We start from the raw sequence: 13,475 nt of genomic DNA, 5'->3' as shown, positions 1-13,475 counted from the left end.
GTTCCTGGGACCAGATGCCACTGCCGGTCTTGATTTCCTCCACTGAAGTGTCTGTCGTGTCCACTGCCTGTAATTATTTCCGTAGCTCTCCGAGAGGGGTGTTCACTGCTGTGTTTCAACACCTCGAAAGGTTACTAATTAATTCCTCCCAAGTTTACCGTCACAAAATATATATATATATATATATATATATATATATATATATTTAACTTTTTTAAATACTCCACAGTGTGAGCAAAAATATGTTGAGCATCATCATAAAAGTAAGGGCATTGTCACATGTAACATGATACAGATCAATATTGTGTTTAAAAATTTCTGTTTTGTCAGCTGGTGCTCGGTGGGTAGTGAGGCTGTTAATAAATGACATGTGGAGTGGAATGTGTGTGAGGATGTTACTTTTTCTATTGTTATAAAGTAAAGTAGGCTATTTTCTCAGTATAAATTATAGGTTGTTGAGTGAATCATTACAGTGCACTCCTCTTATAGTGATCACCTTGGGACAGGTCAAATTGATCATTATAAGCGGATGATGATTATAACCGAATAATTTTTTTCTTTTTCTTTATTTCTCATGCAGATTACCATCTAATTGACATTTGTAGATTACATGAATACAGTACATATAAAGTAAAGGAATGTCATTGACTTAAAAAAAATCCATACAGTAAGTCAAGTCAAGTCAAGTTTATTTGTATAGCACATTTCATACACAGAGGCAATTCAAAGTGCTTCACATAAAATGGTTGACAGGAAAAGAAAAGAAAAGAAGAGAATAAAATGGACATTTAAAAGCATCACAACAAAACTTTTAAAAAAAAGTATAAAAAGTGCAGTCGCAGCAGTTGCAGAAAGAGCTAAAAACTTATAGAGGACTCATTGGGTTTGCATAGTAGCTGTCAGCAGTTAAAAGCGACGGTAAACATAAAAGTCTTTAGTCTATTTTTAAAAGTAAGTAAGGTTGGGGCAGATCTGAGGTCTTCAGGCAATTTGTTCCAGCTAGCAGAAGCATAGTGGGTAAATGCAGCCTTCCCATGATTTGATTTGATCCTAGGGACAGTTAATAAGCTGGACCCTGTTGACCTAAGAGTTCTAGACGGTTCGTAGCATGCGAGCAATTCAGCTATGTATTTTGGGCCTAGGCCATTAAGTGATTTATAGACTAATAACAGTATTTTAAAATCTATTCTATGACACACTGGCAACCAGTGTAAGGACTTAAGAACTGGAGTGATATGATCAGCTTTCTTAGTCTTCGTTAGAACTCTAGCAGCAGCATTCTGAATGAGTTGAAGTTGCCTAAGTTCTTTTTTGGAGAGACCAGAAAAAAGGCTATTACAATAGTCTAACCTACTATAAATGAAGGCGTGAATTAGTTTTTCTAGATCTTGTCTGGACATGTATCCCCTAATTCTTGCTATATTTTTAAGATGATAAAAAGCTGATTTTCTAATTGACTTAATGTGGGAGTTAAAGTTGAGATCAGAATCAATAATAACTCCAAGATTTTTGACTTGATCCTTAGGCTTCAGGGATAGAGACTCAAGGCGTACAGTGATTTTAAGCCTTTGTTCTTTGGGGCCAAAGACGATCACCTCTGTTTTGTCTTTGTTTAGCTGTAGGAAATTCTGGCACATCCAGTTATTTATTTGATCAATGAACTGGCACAATGATTCTATGGGGGCATAGTCAGCTGAGGAAAGAGTTATATACAACTGAGTGTCGTCTGCATAGTTATGATAGGCTACTTTGTTTTTTTGCATAATTAGGCCTAGAGTTTTATAGATTACATATAAAGGTTGAAGAGAACGGGCCCCATAATGGATCCTTGAGGCACCCCACAAGTCATCCTAGTTAGGTCAGATGTGTAGTTGCCAATGGAGACGAAGTACTTCCTGTCTTGAAGATAGGACTTGAACCACTGGAGGACAGTACCCGATAGCCCAACCCAGTTTTCCAGTCTGTCCAATAAAATTGAGTGGTCAACAGTGTCAAATGCAGCGCTAAGATCCAGTAGCACTAGAATCGAGTTTTTGCCTGAGTCTGTGACTGTTCATTCTGATGTCATTTATGACTTTAGTAAGCGCAGTAAGTTAGGCCTCCAGATGTTTCAAACACAGCGATCTCGCGTAGACAGAGATGCCACCATCTCTCCATATATACAGACAGGCATGCACCGAGTATCGCTGCTGTATCTCGTTGGCTTATTTTTGGCAGTTTGTAAGTAAAAAACGATCAAATTACTGTAGTTAAAAAAAAAAATCCATTGTTCTCAGGTGGGACAAGGCCCAAAATGATCAAGCGGAGTATTGATCACTATAAACAGCATGTGTATAGGAATGATTCAGGACCAAGCTTTTTGATCACTATAATCAGTTGATCACTATAACCGTGATCACTATAAGCGGATTCCACTGTACTAGCAAGACAAATAGATGCCATGCGGGAATTGGGAAACTAAATAAGCATGAGCTACCCTCTTCCTATCTGTGTTGTCTGATTATATGTGAACAGACAGAAGGAGGGAAGTCATGATTATTTATTTATGAGCATTCAGTGCAGCTTAATGGCCGCACAGGTTTCGTTTGAAGAAATGCAATCAGTTCAATGAGTCTCCATCGCTTCAAGCAGATGTGTTCATTATAGTACAAGGGAATACAGTATATCGGCATCATTAACATAATGGTCATATGATCCGCTGTCCTGGGGGAGAGCAGTAAAGGCTAACCAGTCAGTGCTCTGGCATCATTTTTGACATGCAAAAACCCCATTCACATGGCCATCTGTGGTAGCCTAGCCATTACAGTAAGGCCATCACTGCCATCATTGCCTTTTCTGATGCCATTATTTTAACCTTTTACACTTGTTGTCTCTCCCTGGGACGGGGTGGGACTATGGGGGAGAATGGGGAGGAGGGGGGGGGGTCTTTCTTTGCACTGTGGTCTGTTTGTCCTGTAAGGTTCTTCCAAATAAATAAAGTTATTACAATGTACATTCAGATTGTACATGTCTCTACTTTGGCCTTTGAGGACCTGTTTTAATGTCAGCACATTCTTGAAACATAGCTTACATAAATGATTGATTCAATCTCTTCCTCTTAGATTAAGTGCAGCCTAGCCTCCTGCTGTAGCACATCTCTTCGTCTTGCAAGACTCTACTTTAAATATTGAAGTAAGTTTAACCTCTGACTCCAGAACATTTCTCCAACACAGACTGCATGTTTCATGGAGTGGAAACTTATTTCACCTGTGCGGTCAGAGTGTGAATTTATGCAGAATTTAAATGACACGTTCAGATGACTGCTTTAAAGATTGATGTCAGTCTTTACAGAAAGCTCTATCTTGTCAGGAGGAATACCAGGATCATGGAGCAGTGATGCTTTTAGTGCGAAGGCCGTAGTTATGTGTTTGGGAAATTCAGCTCTCCTGTCAGGCAGACAGATGTTGTTTTCGCGTGTGTGCGTGTGTGTGTGTGTGTGTGTGAGCACGTGTGTGTGTGTGTGCGCACGTGCGTGTATGTGTGTGGTGCCTCCTTGTTTTCCACTGGAGGGAGCAGGAGTAATACAATAGACAAACATCAAAAAGCTTCAGAAAAGTCAGGTGTCCTGTGGGAACACCTGTGGGAATTTTGAGAAATAAACCAGATTTGTTGCATCTACTGGAAACTGGTGCAGGACCTCCAGAAGACTGTCCTTCTTCCTCCCCTTTATTTATTTTTTTACTTTCAAGGGTGTTTTTGCCCTGAGCCCCCATTAATTCCTGAGCCTGATGTGTATGTATTTATGTATGTTGTAAACCCCCAACCATGACCCAATTAACATAGCATTGATGGCTCACAGCAAGAAGAACCAGGATTCGATCTGTGGCCCCAGCACTTTCTGTGTGGAGCTTACATCTTCTCTTCTCACATTCGTGTTCAGAGTCGCCTCTGAGTCTCCCAGGTTTCATCTAAAGATGAATGACTTTAAACTGCCAAAATATACGAATGTGAGTGTTAGTGATTGTCTGTCTATCTGTGTTATCCCTGTGATGGACTGGCAACCCGTCCATGCCTTTCACCCAAAGCATGCTGGGATAGGCTCCAGCCCCCCGCGACCTGAAAAAGATTAAGCGTGTAGAGAAAAATCTATGAATGAATGTATGGTTGTATGGTTTGCATGTCTCTGTAAGAATAATGTTTGTGTCATGATTATGTAAAATCATGACACATGTTCATGTCTGAAATGAACTTACACTATCTTGGGATCATAATGTTACTCTAACTCTTCTTCTCAGACCAGCAGAGTAGACTGAATTTGATCAGGAGGATGGGTAGTATTGATCCAGCCCATAGTCAGGTTTCCCTCTGAAGGCAGGATCTCAGGCAGGGGGACGAGGATGTGGACACTGGCCCCCACAGCCAGAAGAGCAACTGCAGCTAATGCAGTGAGGCCTCGCCGCAGGATCAGCTGGGTGGTGGAGAGACTGCCACGCTCCGACTGCTGAACCACATGTCCACTCTTTGCCCCAGTGTTGCCTTCTTGGCTGGCTGTACTCACAGAGATGTAGCCATCCACTGACTGGAAGGGATGACAGTAACATATTCTGTATTACTTAATTGCAAATGAGAGAGAAAGTGCTGCTTAACTTTAAAGGATGCAATGGCTAAAAGCGCAAAAGCAAACAATAAACACAAGGTTTAAATTACTTCAATATAAATGGTGAATGAGGGTGTAGCCTACATAACTCCGGTCAAACTTCACCACATGTCTGCTAACATTCCTGATGTCTGTACTGTATGTCTGTAAGTGTTTGGAAGAGAAAGGCACTGCTTCATTGTCTATGGGGATGTTCAAAGATTCAAAACTTCTGGAAGAGTGTCATAAATTGTTTGTCAAAGATCTTTGATACTGAAGTTCCTCTTAATGACAAACTCTGTGTGCTTGGTACAGGGCCGCTGGAAGTCATTTTAAGCAGGGGGTGCTGGGAGGGAGGGAAAAAATTTGGACGTTTATTTTTTTTATTTTTTGCCATATTTAGAGGAATATCTCATTTTAAATTAACATTAGGATACTGTTGTGATGTAATTATTCAGTATTTTCTCCTTTTCTCACTCATTCAGAGCAAAGAGGGAGATATATAGCATGATGATAATGCTCTATATCTCCCCATTTGCTCTGAATACACCAGTTAACATGACACAGACTTAACATGATAGAAATATTATCAGCAAACTTAATGACTAGACTAATTATTCTGATCTGAATGGCATATATCAAGAAACATTGACTCCTCTCTTTGCTGTATAGTGGGAGGTGCATTTTTTTTTAAATAGGCTACATTTTCATTTCCCGAAAGATTCTTAAACAAGAAAGGAACAGTGCACTGCAAAATATTTTTAATTACATTTTTTTTGGGGGGGGGGGGGGGGGGGGGGGTTCTAGGGGGTGCTGCAGCACCTGCAGCACCCCTACTTCACCCCTACTTCACTTCACTACTTCACTTCACTAAAAATGTGGAAACGGGAACTTTCTGAATGTATTGGCCTGGAAAGACTAACGTACATTGCTAAGGGCAAAGGGGAATATTTTGCTCAGCTCTGGGAGCCATACATGCGTTTCATGAGAGATGGAGGCGGAGGTCTTGCCTGAAAGTTTGTGAACAAAGTGTGTGAGCAATGTGGAGGAAGTGTTTGATTTGTTGTTTTATCAGTATTTTATTTATTTAGTTTGAATTGGTGCAGGTTGATTGTGTGTGTGTGTGTGTGTGTGTGCGTGTGTGTGTATGTTGTAAGGCGTCTGGTCTTTAAAGTTGTATTGTCACTGTATGTTGTGTACAAGAAAAAATGACAATAAACATATTGGGTGGGGGGGGGAGGATGCAATGGCATTGGATACAATTTGGTATATTTGACTTTGGTGCACTATGGAAAAACTACATGGAGAAACTGTATATGTGCCCATGAAACAGGCTACGGAAAGCAGTCCAGGGCCATTGTTGTATAGCAGGTCACTCACACTCCCAGTGGTTGCTCTCTGGTCATCACTATCATTCTCCACAGTGTCAGACAGGACAGCTGTCCTCAATGATGTCACATCTGTGTGTTTTTTAGCTCGTTTCACAGCCTGTAAACAAGGAGATACAAAAACTCAACTGACAATTTCAGCTTTTTCGGATTCTTTCCTTACGGAATACCTGCTGAATGCCACAGATGTGTCCCAGCAACTGACACTATAGAAATCTAAATCTCTCTAAATGCAGCATATCTCAACAGCTGAGGCCCTGCATGATCCTGATTGTGAGATTAACCAGATTAGCATACCTCCTTTGTTATTTTCTCCCAGTCAAGTTTGAAGATTATGAGTATGATGTAGAAGGTCGATTGTAAAGCGACACAGATGAGCAGGCCTAGCCAAAAACCTGTGGAGAAAAAGACAGATTTGTCTGTCATTTCAAGGGCACTGGAAGCATATAGGTAACCAGCTCCTTCCTTTAGACATGCATTTGTCTTTAACCTCTATAGCAATGACAACAAACATTGACCTTTTGGTTTGTACCTAAAATTCGCAGTTTGGCCACAAACATGAATGTAATGCACAGTGTAAGTCCAATAAAATAGTAGCCAATGAAGTTAGCCACGGCTGGTATCTTCTGTTTGCCCGAGCCCAGGAAGATGCCTGTGCACACACACTGGAAGGGAGAGAGCGCAATATCTGATCATTATGTGCTCACACTCAGACAGTCCATTGGCAACCATTAGATAGCATCTGAACAGTGTTGGGGGTCGTTAATCAAAAAGGTAATATTATACATTACACATTACTTTAAAAAAGTAATGTCTTACTTTACTTCATTACTCCCTGGAGGAAGTAATTAGTTACACTACTCGTTACATTACGTTTGCGTTACTCCACATCGCCGGAGATGCATTGCCACCTAATTGCCAGTTAATAATATAACATGCTTACATATGCCCATATCAGCACACATCCCTATCCTAATAAGGAGGACATAGATCTTGCTCCTCCCCGTCCCTCCAGCCCATCCAATCTACTTGTGTTGCATAATTAAGTGCATGAAAAAGCACCGCATGTTTGGTGTTTCCCCCCCCCCCCATAATCCTGCAGATTCAAGCCTGAGTCTGCAGATATTTTAAGAATGTATGTAATGCAAGTAATGCCATAAGTGAATATGTGAAAACTGTGATTACTGGCTTTAGGGACTGTAATGCCTTACACTACTCATTACAGACAAATGTAATGTGATTACAGTAATGCGTTACTTTGTAATGCATTGCCCCCAACACTGCATCTGAATAACTTAACTTTTGATATTTTACATGGTTTTGGTAGCATAACGCAAACACAAGAAACATTCCAAGACTCACCACAAGAGCATCAAATAATTGAAGAGCAGCGTAGGCATTTATCGTCTGAGAGACCAGGTCTACGATTGTCCTGAGTGACAGTTTTATATTTTAGTTCCAGTTTATGCTTTCCACTCTTTGCATGTGCTAATTTATAATGTGTAGTAATCCAGTAATCACATGGTACTGACAAGACTCACTGGTCAGATGTAAAGACGAAGCCAATCACTGTTTTCACAGAGCTGAGCACAACACCTTGAGTGATTGCCATGGCACCTGGAGCAAAAAATGTTGAAGACATCAGATATGTTGACATTATTGATATAAGCTAGAATGACAGAGCATGTTCCTAACTGACCTGCAAGAGAGAGGGATACCTTGCCGGTAAGGATCGCCCCTGCAGTGTCGCCTGCCCCCAGAGCGTTACCCACACGCACACAGGTCACACCTTGGATAGCAAAGGGGAACTGTGGATAATATAGGGAAAATATTCCAAAATGACAAGATACAGGAATCAGAAATACTTACAACTCATCTGCTACACACCACTATTTAGAATCTAAACTATTCATCTAAGTCTCAGAAAAAGCGTGGAAAAAGCTCCATGGAAAAAGCTGCCTTCACTCTTATTCAAATGACTAAAATAGCTATAACTGAAATAACTCAAATAAACAGGGCAGACTAGGCTGTAGATTAGTTAGATTCCTTGTGTGCTAGTTAGTTCAGGTTAATGGCTAGAGTAGTCAGACTGTCTGAGCTGTTGCTCGTTTGGCCTGGCTGCTCTGCTGCCGGTTCTAGTGTGCGGCTGCTACCTCGCTACCCTGCTACTGCCCCGGCCACTGCAGCGGGATGGCCAGGCGGATTGAGTAGCTGCTGTATGCCCTAGGGCTGGGTAATAAATGTCAGACTAATCGTCTGTTGTCTAGTGGCTCATGTCACCAACTGTAATACATAACTTGATTGCTAAATTTTACTGTCCCCTGTGACTATTTGTGACCATATCGCCCAGCCCCAGTATATCCTGTCTGTTCTGCTCTCTCTCCTCTTCCCCCGCTCTCTTCCCACCTCTCTCCCTCTCCACCTCCTCCCTTTCCCTGCTCTTTCCTCCCCCACTTTCTCTCCACCTTTCTCCCCTTCCCTCTGTCTCTCTCTATCATAAGATTGTTCAACCATGTTATTATTATTACTGCGTTATTACTTTGTTATTGTTGTGTCAGCTAGATTTAGCTACACATATTCTTTGTGAAGCCCTCTGAGACATGCTTGTGAATTAGGGCTATACAAATAAACTTGACTTGACTTAACTTAAGGATAACAGTACTATACAGTAGTTGAGCTTAATCATGTTTGAGGAGCGTGAATCAGTTTTAAAGTAAATATTTGACTTCAAAAGGACACAGTACCATGTAGTTTAGGTATGCCAGCATTGCCACAGAATGTTGGGCTGCCAGGTCATAGTGACTCAGCATTCCTGATCAAGGGAGACATAGTTTAATTTGTTAAAATGGTCATTATCACATGCAGTAACCTGATCTGATAGAAACAAAGCTGAGAGGTAGGATCATTTGGTATCTGTGTCATTTTCTTTCAGAATGGGCTCATTGTAAGTCTCTAACATTTATATTACCTGCCATGATGCTCCCAAACTCATACGACCACCACTCAAAACATATCATTAGTGCACTGGGAAGGGCCAGTTTCATGAAGGAGCCCCACTCCTGCAGTGATGCTAGAGACCAGCCTGCAGGGGGAGTTATTTAGTCAGAGAAATATGGCTGATGAACAAAGTCCATGTGATCATAAGGGAAACCATAGAAATGTCTACTGAAGAGCCGCATATACCTCCCCATGTTTTTACATGCAGCTTCTTCCACCAAATGTACGCAAACAGAAAAGCACAGTTGTAAAACTGAGACAGGGCATTGGCTGCTGCAGATCCACTGAAAGACAGGTTCATGCACACACGGACGTTGAAATTAATATGCGAAATGGCACATTTTCATGCAGAATAGAAAATGTTATATTGTGTGTGAGTACACTTACTTAACTCCCAGATCCAGCCAGTGAATTAGGATGTAGTTTGTCGCCAGGTTAGCTATGTTTGCCATGGCAGTGGTGTACATCTGAGGCCATATTATGCGCTAAGTACAAAAAATAATAAAATAACATGATACTGTCCTGAAGGAAGCATATTATTTTGAGTCTCTGAAAGGAGATATAGAATGTAGATGTATGAAATGTACTGTAGATATGATACAGAATGGGATGAGTGAAGATGATTAGATGTGAGTACAGGATCGTAGTATACCTGGTTCTGTAGATAAGACACCTGAAGGTGATTCATGAATATTAACTGAAAGACAGAGATAGTCAACAAGATGAGGAGGGATGGTTTAATGAGTTGAAGTGGTGTGATCCCTCCTTTCACAAGCTGAAACTGGAACCAACGGTAACACTATAATACACCCTGTGTTTTAGAGTGTAACCCCCAGTCATTACCAGGTAATTTCCCAGAACTTATGATGTAATTTCCTTGTATGAACCTACTGGGGGAATCGAAAGGTTCCCGGTTCGAGGCCTGCGCGAGTACAATGTAGGGAAGTAACACTCTAAATCCCAAATTGTTACTCCCTTGGTCTTCGTCTTTTCTTCTTCTGGTGTACTTTTTTATGTACTGATTCATACAAGGACATTACATGGTAATGACGGGGAGTTTTTAACGAGCTGTATTATAAAGTGTTACCAAACCAACTGAGTCAATACCAATTAAGCATTCAGGTTGGAGGGGAAGTCGTTTATATGGATATGCATCAATGGAAAGATAACAAATCTGCACACAAAAAGTGAGAGGGAAGCAATAACTCACTGGCACTGCAGGTAGGTAGGCTGTAATATACAGTTGTGCTATTCTGAAAGAAACAAAGTATTCAGTGCCACATCAAAGGGAGACAAGCACTGTTCAATTTAAGTAAGGCGCTGTAATATACTACACTTCAGTGCAAACTCACATACTTCCATCCCCACTCAGAAACAGTTGTGTGAAGAAAATGCCAATGGCCTTTTCAGGAGAAATGATCTACTGTAAGTAGTTATTGGATATAGAATTTTACAATGATACACTTCATTTGGTCAATAAACAGTTTGCTCCTGCTTTGTGCTGAATCTTTTCATGGAATGTGTAGGGGCCAGATTTGAATGCAGAGGATGTTTTATTTCAGGGATGAGCTCTCCTGTTCCAACTAATCAGCATGCAAACTAGTATCATTCCTTATCCAATGCATGGCAGAGGCACACTGAGTTACTGGTAATGGAAGTACTGTGTGCAGTTATAGTTACGTGACCACCGCAGGCTCCTGGCCCAGGCACAGCAGGATGGCCTGGGCATTAATGAGCACACTCCAGCAGGGCAGGCAGAACAGCAGTAGGATAAGAATGCTCCGCTGAAGGATCACTCCCACCCGCAGCAGGTTCCTACCTCCAAATGTCTGAGAAGAGAGGAGAGTCATGACTAGTTGGCATCAGGGGGGAAGGGGGTCTGTTCATTTTTGTTTTGTTTTGTGTGTCATCGTATCCAAAGAGTTTTCCAAACCTGAGACACCAAAGTATCGCATGCCAGTGCCAGACCAAATCCTGTTGCCAGAGTGGTGATATTTAGGGCCTGAAAGGAGCATGAAACACACTGAAAGGAGCCTGGACTGTGATGATGTAAGCAATATTGCTGAAATATGATGACTCATCATTTCATAACAGTAACCGTACTTCCCAAGTGATTGTGATAGCATTTTAAAAGCTATCCAGGTACAGTTAGTATGCAGTAATCTTTCAATTTTCCTCTGCAGCTGCCTTCTCCAGTGATATATAATGTTCTTGTTGCCAGAGTGGTGATATTTGTATGTACTTCCATTTTTCAAATCTATAGACCAGAAGTTGTTCTCAGGACAACACACAGAGTTCACACAGAGCAGAGGGGGGGTCCTGACTTACACCATTAGCTAATCCATAGCCAGCCATCACTTTGCTTCCCAGACGACCACAGAACATGGTGACGACAAATGGAAGCAGGTAAGTGAGGATTCGAGTGAGCAGCTGGAAAGAAAAACAGACAGTAGTAGTTGGTAAATCAGCTCTCAGACAGGAAGTTGCAAAGTGAACATGCCTTGAAATTAAATGTGCAGATTTCAGAGGTGGAAAGTACTGCAACTAATTATAAGTACTCAAATTACTGTAATTTAGTAGCTTTTTGTGTATTATACTTTTTTGAGTCATTTTTAAAATCAGTAATTTTACTTTTACTTTTTGTTTGAAATAACGTACTTTGCTACATTTTAAATTGCTTCATTACAGAGTAAAATAAATCCAACGTTTTGCCAAGTTTATAAACTGCTTGCACCCACAACTGTCCAATCTATTGGCCCTCACTAACTGCCAGTGTTGCCAAGGAAAGTAGCTATTGGTCGCTCAAAAAGTTGCTAGAAGTAGCCAGATGACATCATGTTAATTGCAGAGGTGGAAAGTAACTAATTACATTTACTGTAGTTACTGTAATTGAGTAGCTTTTTTTGTGTACTTGTACTTTTTTTAGTAGTTTTTAATATCAGTAATTTTACTTTTACTTAAGTAAATCTTGTTTAAAGTAACGTACTTAAATAGCTTCAGAGTAGGCTACAGAGTAAAATACATCCAAAGTTTTCTATGAACTGTGCACCAGAAACTGTTGACCCTTGATTTATTTGTACTCTTTCCAGCCCAGGCAGTTTTCACGACACTCTGACTGTGCTTGTCAGATGAGCTATCAAACTATCATCACTCATCATTACACACTGCCAAGTCACAGGCCATATGCTTTCTAACTCAGACACAAGGTTGACTTTTCCTGACATCTTAACCTTTTCTTGCACAAAGAAACACTTTCATCTGTCTTCCATCATATAATTTGGCTTATGAGCAAGGATAACCAAATAAACCCAGCAGGGTCGGTAAGCAGCTATGGTCCTTACCAGAGGTCCTGTCATCTTGAGGATGTGATACAGCTCCTCTCTGTATGCCAGGGGAACCCTTTGGCGCACCCAGGAGCAACAGAAGAGCTTGGCACTGGATTCCTCCATGTTCCTGGGACCAGATGCCACTGTCGGTCTTGATTTCCTCCACTGAAGTGTCTGTCGTGTCCACTGCCTGTAATTATTTCCGTAGCTCTCCGAGAGGGGTGTTCACTGCTGTGTTTCAACACCTCGAAAGGTTACTAATTAATTCCTCCCAAGTTTAGCGTCACAATATATATATATATACTGTATATATATATATATTTAACTTTTTTTAAATACTCCACAGTGTGAGCAAAAAGATGTTGAGCATCATCATAAAAGTAAGGGCATTGTCACATGTAACATGATACAGATCAATATTGTGTTTAAAAATTGCTGTTTTGTCAGCTGGTGCTCGGTGGGTAGTGAGGCTGTTAATAAATGACATGTGGAGTGGAATGTGTGTGAGGATGTTACTTTTTCTATTGTTATAAAGTAAAGTAGGCTATTTTCTCAGTATAAATTATAGGTTGTTGAGTGAATCATTACAGTGCACTCCTCTTATAGTGATCACCTTGGGACAGGTCAAATTGATCATTATAAGCGGATGATGATTATAACCGAATAATTTTTTTCTTTTTCTTTATTTCTCATGCAGATTACCATCTAATTGGCATTTGTATATTACATGAATACAGTACATATAAAGTAAAGGAATGTCATTGACTTAAAAAAAATCCATACAGTAAGTCAAGTCAAGTCAAGTTTATTTGTATAGCACATTTCATACACAGAGGCAATTCAAAGTGCTTCACATAAAATGGTTGACAGGAAAAGAAAAGAAAAGAAGAGAATAAAATGGACATTTAAAAGCATCACAACAAAACTTTTAAAAAAAAGTATAAAAAGTGCATTAAGCAACAGGCGAAGCAGTTGCAGAAAGAGCTAAAAACTTATAGAGGACTCATTGGGTTTGCATAGTAGCTGTCAGCAGTTAAAAGCGACGGTAAACATAAAAGTCTTTAGTCTATTTTTAAAAGTAAGTAAGGTTGGGGCAGATCTGAGGTCTTCAGGCAATTTTTTCCAGCTAGCAGAAGCATAGTGGGTAAA

General features: G+C 40.5%; 1 protein-coding gene across 1 annotated transcript; it reads right to left on the bottom strand.

Annotated features, from left to right (window-relative positions):
- Window positions 1-4,270: 4,270 nt before the first annotated feature.
- On the bottom strand, window positions 4,271-12,449 carry LOC310776520 (multidrug and toxin extrusion protein 1-like; the record flags this gene model as incomplete). The annotated part of the gene is made up of 17 exons (XM_083636702.1): window positions 4,271-4,558; window positions 5,996-6,103; window positions 6,301-6,398; window positions 6,536-6,668; window positions 7,366-7,435; window positions 7,545-7,620; window positions 7,703-7,811; window positions 8,748-8,815; window positions 8,972-9,085; window positions 9,187-9,284; window positions 9,388-9,485; window positions 9,653-9,697; window positions 10,211-10,253; window positions 10,681-10,829; window positions 10,934-11,002; window positions 11,329-11,430; window positions 12,342-12,449. The coding sequence occupies 17 exons, from the start codon at window positions 12,447-12,449 to the stop codon at window positions 4,271-4,273; spliced, it is 1,776 nt and encodes a 591-aa protein (XP_083492828.1).
- Window positions 12,450-13,475: the final 1,026 nt, after the last annotated feature.

This window comes from Poromitra crassiceps (genome assembly GCF_964638095.1).
Source record: "Poromitra crassiceps genome assembly, chromosome: 5".
In the NCBI taxonomy this organism is placed as follows: Eukaryota; Metazoa; Chordata; class Actinopteri; order Beryciformes; family Melamphaidae; genus Poromitra; species Poromitra crassiceps.
Note: the sequence above shows the minus strand (reverse complement) of the source record. Positions and strands in the feature narration are given on the sequence as shown.